This window comes from Aplysia californica, unplaced genomic scaffold (genome assembly GCF_000002075.1).
Source record: "Aplysia californica isolate F4 #8 unplaced genomic scaffold, AplCal3.0 scaffold00470, whole genome shotgun sequence".
Classification (NCBI taxonomy): Eukaryota; Metazoa; Mollusca; class Gastropoda; order Aplysiida; family Aplysiidae; genus Aplysia; species Aplysia californica.
In genome coordinates this window covers 267,547-276,753 of record NW_004797740.1, presented here as the reverse complement: position 1 = coordinate 276,753, position 9,207 = coordinate 267,547, and the positions used below count along the sequence as shown (strand labels likewise).

The following is a 9,207-nucleotide window of genomic DNA, read 5'->3' as shown; positions in this document are numbered from 1 at the left end:
ACTCTCTCTCTCTCTCTCTCTCACACACACACACACACACAGCCACACACTCACACACAGACGCACACACACACACACACAGATACAGACACATACACAAACAGATACTGACACATACACATAAAGACGCACACACACAGACACAATCACACTGACTAACACAAACAGAGCTCCCTGGGGGCTCACGTGGCCTAGAGGTTAAGGTGTTGGCCTCTCATTCAAAGGTCCCGGGTTCGAATCCGGGTAGCGACCAAAAAATCGTTGCGCAAGCCGATCGCGCCCGACTCGTTGCCCCCCAAAACAAGCGTTTGTTTACGTACTCGTGGTATATGGTATAGATTTAATGTCCATTTTCAACACTGCATCATAATTTAGGAGGCAGATACTAGGAATTTGGCATCCATCTCCGAGGACAGAGCCAGGAACTCCTAAACAAATCGAACACCCCCCCCCCAACACACACACCCAAATTAAGATATAGATCTAAAAAGATACCCCAAAAGGGATTCAAACCAGGGTCCTTTGAAAAATCAAATCAGTTAGCAGCACACCCACTGATTACCATGCACTTGTCATTTATAATATAATTATTCTTCCTAAAAGTGACCCAGAGTTTTATCCCGACCGAAAGAGGATTCCGACTCTCGCTTGTGTCCATTTAAAATCCATACAGCAGAAGTTCCCCCATGCTGTTCCGGCACAGCATGAGCATGACACTGATAAATCAGCCCGTTTACAATTCTTGTAATTCTACTGCGCATATAAGCATTTAATATCCCCCTTTGGGAATGGCCCAAAGACAACTTCAGTCCGTAGCACTGCCCTGTGGGAGGAATGCTCCTTCAAAACAAGAGATCCTGGATGCCATTAAGAAGCTGAAAAAAGGTAAAGCGGCCAGTCCTGACCAGGTTCCACCCGAGGCCCTAAAAATAGATGCCAATGTGTAGGCAGACCTCCTTTATCCCACTGTTTACCAAGATCTGGACTTAGCACAAGTTCCCAAAAGAATGGAAAGGACACCCACAAAGCTTCCTAAAAAGGGGGATCTCAGCAACTGCAGCAACAACAGAGGGATCACTTTTCTCTCAATACCAGGTAAGGTCTTCCAAAGAAATCAATCTGGCCAGAATCAAATCTGCAACGGATCCAAGACTTCGGGATGAACAGGCTGGTTTTCGAAAAAAACAGTCAACCACTGGCCAGACTGCTATCATAGTGGAACTGTCCCTGGAGTGGATCTTTCGGTTTATAGACAACTTCCTTGACTACAAGAAGACCAAGCAACACTATGGTAGATACTGAGACATCACGGAATCTCACAGAAGTTGGTGAACCTCATCAAGAGCATGAAGGGACAAGTTGCAGGATTGTACAAGATGGCCAGCGCACTGACAGCTCCGGCATCAAGACCGGTATGGGACAGGGATGTTTACTATCATCTTTCCACTTCATCTTGGCGATCGATTGGCTGATGAAGGAAACAACCAGATGACACAAAAATGGCATAGTTGGACGACCTGGACTTTGCAGATGACTTGGCGCTGCTATTGCATACCCAGGAACAGCAGATGCAAACAAAGACCCCAGTTTCAAACAGCCTATCAGAGTCTGTTGGATTGAGGATCCACCCCAGAAACTAATGGGTCACAAGGATAGAGATGTACAATGAAAGGAGCAGGTCACAATAGAAGGAAATGCATGAGAAGACGTCAAATCCTTCAGCTATCATGGGAGTATAACTGACAGAGAGGGAGGAACAGGTGCTGAAATAAAATCCCACTCATCGGAAAGGCACAACTGCTTTCATATCTTTGAATAGGATTTGAAGAACCAGGGATATCTCACTACAGACAAAGCAGATAATGTTCAATTCCAATGGAAAGTTGGTCTTGTGGTATGGACGCGAGACGTGGAACACATCACAGACTTGCATAAAGAGGATCCAGGTTTTCTTGAACAAGTTAGTGTCTAAGGAAGTTACTGAGGATCAGATGGACAGACAGGATCACCAACGAGGAAGTGTTAAAGGAGAACAAGAGAGAGCCCAGTCAGATATGAGGAGGGACAAAGTCTGTGGCGATGTGCTGGACACACTCTCAGGAAGTCCGGCAGCTGCAGAACAAGGAAAAAGCTGGATTGGAACTCACAGGGTAAAAGATCAAGGGGAAGACCAAGTGGTACCACGAGAAGAGCCACAGAAGTTGACATACAGCCAAGTGGGAAGACAAAAAATAACAGCAAAAGGCTTGCCCAGGATGAGGAAAGGTGGAAAGTGTTTTTTTGTGGCCTTTACCCTGATCCAGGGTGAGAAAGGCAATGATGATGATGATGATGAACGTATTGTTCAAACTTCAAATGCCATTTCCATGTTTGTCTGTTAAGGACTCAAATGGACTTTAAGCAAAGTATCATTCTTACACACAACTGGGAACTTCAAGAGCTGTTCATTTGCATGGACTACTTCTCCTTTATAACAAGAACAATAAAGTAGTAGTGTAATTTCTTTGTAGTCACACATCCTTTGCTCTTATCTTACCTATGACTACAAATATCTGTGGTGGCATGATTAGGCTCCTTCTTTTGATTCCAACATGAGGAAGATATTTAATCAAGTATCTTCGTCTTTCTGTTGGGATCTACTATACCTCACAGCTGTGTTGGGACTTGATTGGTCTCAACTCATCCAAATTGTGCTGAAGGTTACTTAAGAACATATCCCTCTCAGACTGACTGCTAATGATAACTCAACAAATCTTGTTGCATAGAAATAATCTCTTTATAAAGGCTCTATGAATAAGAAGTTTATAACACAACACAGTCAAGTATTTTTATTTTTATTGCAAGTCATTCTGAGTGTCACATCCATGCACTCTCTATTCATCCAACGAAATAAACCTAATGTATATGACTGAACATTGAAAAGCACATAAATAAAAAGAAAATAAATATTTTCTCACTTACGATTTCTATTGGCGAGTTTTGCAACATGCCCTTTCTTTCACTTTCACTGCATTCAGTTCAAACACACATCAAGGTAAAAAGACACACTCCGACAAATGAACAACCCTTATGCCACCCCCAACAACAGTACAAAAACTCCCCCTAAAACTTGCTTGACAAAGGTGAGAGGCTTTGAAGAAACCCATTTCAGAAAGTGGTGTTTGTAATTTTCCCAAATCAAAAGGAATGAAATAAAATACCCACAGTCCTTCCGTCTGTTTCAGGTTGCATTATTCAGGCACAATCAAATGGATTTCTCAGGAAAGGTGAGAAAGATCTTTTTCATTTGATACTATACAATAGTGGGTGCCCAAAAAAGTTAATGTTCCTCCACATGAATAATTATTTTTCAAATTATAAACCCTCCCTCCCCCGTTGTATGTCATATTAAGAAAAAACATAAAGAGGCTAGAAAAGGACAGGAAAAGGTGGAAAGTGTTCGTTCGTGGCCTATACTTTGATGTAGGGTGAGAAAGGCTTTGAAGATGATGTCATCAAAATAATGTGTAAAAAAAAAGGTTTAGGGTTATTCTTGAAAAATCCCTTTAAATGAAGATCCAGAAATGGTTTATCTTTCCAAATTTCACAAAACTTTCTTTGCAACAGAAATAGAGCCTTAGGTTCACTTCCAATCGATATCTCAAAATTGCTTTTGACAATATCTAAACGGTTTTCTCAGTGCCCATAACATGTAATTAACACACAGAAATGACATCTCTTCCATCTGCTACACAGATCAAGGGCGTAAAAAAATCTTACAAAAAACTACGTAAATTCGGCCACAAAATTCATCTTCTGAATTTCCCACTGTATTTCAAATAAGCTTATGGCATCGTCATATCCCACAATCATTTAATTCCTTTGAGAACGTAAAGGTGAAATTCACAGAATGTAGATTCACTCATAAATATTATCCTCACTACAAACAAAACAGGAGTCCAATAATAATCCTTTTCATTCACGTTTTTGAAGAGTCCTGGGCATCGGAGCATTTTTTTCTGCGAGGCTTTGGAGGTATTTGCGCAGCTTCATCAAACAGTGTGTTCTCTCGCATCTCTGTATCTTTAGTGACTCTTAGCTCTGAAGAAAAAGAGCAATTCCATTCATATTAAACGACGTACGAGATTTACAGAGATTACAAAAGCTCCTCTCCCTGCTATGTTATCTATGACAAAGTAAGTTAGCTGGCTGTGTTTGGACTAAGATGGAAGAAGCATTACTGCATGTCATAGATCTAGAATCTATATATTTGAAAAATGCAAACATTTGAAAGCCTTTTGAGGGGAAAAAAAAGTTTCATGCACAATTCAGAAAACTTATTTAACTAACTACAGTCGAACCTGCCCTGACGGCCACCTCTATAAGACGGCCACCTGTACAAACGGCCACTTTCCATTTCCCCCCTTGCGTTTTTTCTATATAATTTAACTGTGTAAAACGGGCACCTGTCCAACGCGGCCGCGGCCACCATATTTTAACACACAACCCCTATCACACTGAGCAATAACACCTGTCTTAGATGGCCACCATATTTTAACATACAACCCCTATCACACTGAGCAATAACACCTGTCTTAGATGGCCACCATATTTTAACACACAACCCCTATCACACTGAGCAATAACACCTGTCTTAGATGGCCACCATATTTTAACATACAACCCCTATCACACTGAGCAATAACACCTGTCTTAGATGGCCACCTTAGTGACTCCATTAAGTTTTGTCATAAATTGTGCATTGGCCCCTGGCGTTGTGGGCGAGCTGTCATAATTCAATCACCAGTCGTTGTTGTTAGGTAGTCCCTCCAACCGATCATGTTGCGTAGGCCCCTCCCACTGTTTACCAATAAGTAACAATATTAATTTTCAGCTGCTGGTGAGGTTAGCGTGTGATCCCTCATAACCCATAAGCCCCGCCCAGAACTCGTACACAAATCGTAAGTGAGATGAGTGGTCACTGTTTACCCAGTCTGTAACAAAGTAACAATGGACGTCAACCTGAGCTTATGACAGAAGCGTCACTCTTTCTCCGAATGGTAGCGACGCGTGTGTTTGTTTTACCATAGTATAGAACTCGGTCCTCCTTGTCTCACACATTTCGTTTTATTGTCATTGTCACCCTTGCACAAAAGCAGCAACAAAAGAAAAAAAGAGAACCCCCCCCCCCCAGCGAAAACAACAACAAAAACAAGAACGACAACAATGCGGCTACCTTCGGGTGGGACCTCAGAAAGGAATGTTTTTTCTTCATCTTGATCAGTCCTGCCTAAGACGGCCACCTGTCTTATAGGGCCACTTTTCTCCTTGACAATGGGTGGCCGTCTTACACAGGTTCGACTGTATTATAAACTCCAGCTTAATGAAAATAAAACTGTTATTCTTTTATGTAACCCAAAGAAAAGCCATATCCCCATAGGCATTGATTATGTCTGTACTGAAAACGAAAAACTACGTATTTTACTGGTATGGCAAAAAATCGGGGAGTGTACTATGATTCAAAATTGTCAGTGGAACATCATATCATCATATCAATTATTTATGTACCATTTTATTTTGTTAATTTCATAGAATTGGTCATATGTCTATTTTTTTTAAAGAACACTCATTGAAAACACTCATGTCATCTTTCTTGTTTTCGAGCATTGATTATTGCAATGCTTTACAAGCTAACTTACCAAATTCCACTCTTCACAAGTTACAACATTTACAAAATCATGCTGCTAGGCTTGTACTAAAGAAAAAGAAGAAGGATCACCTTACTCCCATGTTAAGAGCGTTACATTGGTTTCTCGTGTCAGCTAGAATGTCATATTAAATTGCAATATTATGTCATAAATGTGTCAATGACAAAATTCTCTTACATTTTAGTGATCTCATCCAGATTTATGCTCCATCTAGATCATTAAAATCAGGCGATCAGTATCTTTAAAGAATTCCTAGAAAAGGAGGTAAGAAATTAGCTGAAAGATCGTTTGCCCACCAATTGCTCCACCAGTTTGGAACTCTCTTCCCCAACCCTTGAGACATACAGCATCTGAGTCTAAATATTTAAAATATCTTTAAAGACACATTTAATGACATCATTTTTATGTTAGTAGATTCATGTTCAGTACAATGTCATGTAAAAGACTATGTATCCATTTATGTATTTTGCGAATTGCATTGTGTATATTATTTTATTATATGCATTTGTATGTGCTCATTTCGTAACGATGTGTAAGCGTGTGCGTGTGATAAGCAAGTAGATGTGTGTGTTTGTTTGCGTGTGTGTGTGTGTGCACACAAGTGTGCACATGTGTGCGTGTAATGTGTGTGTGTGTGAGTGTGTGTTTATGTGTGTGTGTGTGTGTGTGTGTGGCGTGCGTGAATATTGTTCGTACATGCATTTATGTAAACCGCCGAGAGCTGTGTTTACACGGGAGTGGGCGCTATAGAAATGATCTTCATTATTATTATTATTATTATTATTATTATTATTAATATTGATCACACAAAAAATCCTTGGAACAATCCTCAATTAAAATATATTTCAAGTCGAAAAAGATCTAGATCTAATCTGTGTCAATGTTTTGGTGATGTTTGTGAAAAAACCCGAAGACAATACATTTAAAGAGACATTTTTGCGGAAGCAGGGTTGAGATAATTACTTTGGAGTATTACTTTTTTGGGGATACCATTTTCTTGAGTTGAAAAAACTCTCATGAAGACAATAGTAATGACCTTCATGTATATGTATTGCAATTCTTAATGAGAGAAAAATGATAGGATAATAGTAGTTTTTCTTTCCCAGTATCAGTTCCAAACCAAAATAACATTAAAACTACAAGTAGTCTGTGTTGATTTAACTCATCCACTATGATACAAGATACACATTGTTTACGATATTCACCATAAGTGTCATCATCTTTTTGACGTAACTGCACGACCGTGGTCCTCAGAAGTTTGGAAACATCTCCAGCAAGAACCAAAAGCTGTTGACAAGACGAGAGAATTACATGTTAAAATAGCCACTAAGTTCAAACACTATGTCTTCTTCAACAAAAAAAAGTACTTGCTATGCCATGCTTGACAATTAAATCATTGCGTGCGGCAGCATTAATTAGGCATTTAGGCATTGAAAGGGAAGTGTATAGCAGTAATTTTTTACTTCTTCCACCGAGCAATGGAAACATCAAAAGAAATAGATCCAAGGGATGAAGCTAACCTCTGGTTTCAGTTTCATTCTGCCATCATAGATTGTAATCTCAGAAAAGGAAGCCTATAAAACAGAGTTATCTGATATCCTGCAGTGAAAAAACAATTAACAATGACTTGATAACCAGAGAGAAGTCATGCGTTCAACATAAAGAAATACAACCCCACATGATGATTGCTAAGAAGAGTAAGTATCACTCAGTGATCTTCAAAATTTGTGCGGCTGTGCTTTTTGTTAAAACGCTTTATCTCCACTTGAACTTCTTTCAACAAACATGTATTTGACATCTACATCCTAAACATGGTGTTAAAAATGACAGCAGACGGGGTGCTATCAGTTGCTTTATACGTATGTACTCTGACTACTTCAAATTTCAGCGAAATATTTCAGTACAAGTGTCATATACACAAAGAGTGAAAATAGCAATATAGAAAATAAAATAAAAACTGGGAAAAAAAAAGTGTTTTACAAACTCATTGCAGTGTGGGACTCTAATTTTGGCACTCACCCACTGAGATGAGAGAGTGTATACCTACCCATAATTCATCAAACCAATAGGACCAAGGATACACTAAGTAAAATGCTGATAGGGTGTGAGTGTGAGGGAAAGAAGAGAGACAGATGATGATATGATGGATATATGAGTTAGCATGACCTGGGCAGCGCTACCTCTATGAGTACATCTTATGTTTCAGCTTACCATCTTCAAACTTACACCACCAATGTGTATGTGTGTGTGTGTGTGTGTGTGTGTGTGTGTGTGTGTGTGTGTGTGTGTGTGCGTGCGTGTGTATGTGTGCGCGTGCTTGCACTCAAATCCAACAGCTGGTTGACCATATAGTCTATTTGTAACGCAGCGGCTTGGCTACAGAGGCTAGTGAGATTAGGCTCACAAATAATTTCAAGTAATATTGGTGACTCAATACATGTATTTCGTTAGGTAGTCACTGGGGTATGTCACTGAGCAAGACACAGGCGTGGCCTTAGCTCAAACTCAAAAAGGACATTGCAGAGTTGTGACCAGAAACATCATATTTGCACAATTGTCAGAACTGGTAATGATCTAACATCATGTATTAAGTGACATTAGTGAAACTACAAAATTATTCTATGTATCCATTGTACCTGCCAATGTAACCCAAAATTTCCCCAAGAGGAACAATAAAAGGACACAAAATTCTGTTAGCATGAAAAAATGTAAAATCTCCGTTTTTCTTTCATCTTTATTCTAGGCATTGCAACTTGGGAATCTGCTTAAGTAACATTTTGAAATTCTTTGGTCTCCTGAAGTTTTTGTGATCAGGGTTTTATGCATATATTCATATTCGAGCTGTTGGGAAAACACACACAGATAGGAAGAGGGTTGAAGCTTGCCTCCTAATGTGTAGTTTGGAATGTAAAACACCTTCATATTAAAAAAGAACAGCTCCCCCCATCCCCCCAAAAAAACCCAACAACAACAAAAACTACAAAAAACAACAACAACAACACCCCCCCCCAATACACACACAGTGCAAAATTTGGTCTGTTCACAGATTAGCAGCCTTCAGAGATGGAAAAATATTCTGGGGAAAAGGACGAAAGTGTACAGCATCCACTTTCCATAGCAGAGTGACCAGAATGTCTTTTTGTATTTGAAGTTGTATCAACACAAACATTTGTTTACGTTTGTTATTTATTCAGTAGAGAGACTAATACAGGAATTGGTTCAAAGAATTTGAGTAAGTCAATACTATCAGTATCAGAAAATTCATTCACATTAAGTGATTTCACATAGAGCAAGGTTCTCAGGAGTTACATTTCTGTTCACCCCACACAACTGTATGCCATGTTCAAAAGTTTTTTTATTGCTGACTGAAAGGTTTCACACCAATCCGAAACACAGGATTTAACCAACACCATAAAACACAGGTAGAAGGTAATGTGTGAAAAAAAGGAGCCATCTGTTGTGCTCACTGGACCAACTGATGAGGCAGGAAAATTTACTTGTGTGTGTGTGTGTGGGGGGG

At 39.5% G+C, this 9,207-nt stretch overlaps 1 protein-coding gene across 1 annotated transcript in view; it reads right to left on the bottom strand.

Annotated features, from left to right (window-relative positions):
• Nucleotides 1–2,818: 2,818 nt before the first annotated feature.
• Nucleotides 2,819–9,207, bottom strand: part of LOC101850503 (complex III assembly factor LYRM7) — a 10,892-nt gene continuing 4,503 nt past the window's right edge. The window contains exons 4-5 of the mRNA XM_013086466.2: nt 6,893–6,974; nt 2,819–4,080 (exon numbers count right to left, since the gene is read on the bottom strand). Of these exons, the coding sequence (XP_012941920.1) occupies nt 3,959–4,080; nt 6,893–6,974 (204 nt within the window). The 3' untranslated portion in view covers nt 2,819–3,958. The remainder of the gene's footprint in view (nt 4,081–6,892; nt 6,975–9,207) is intronic.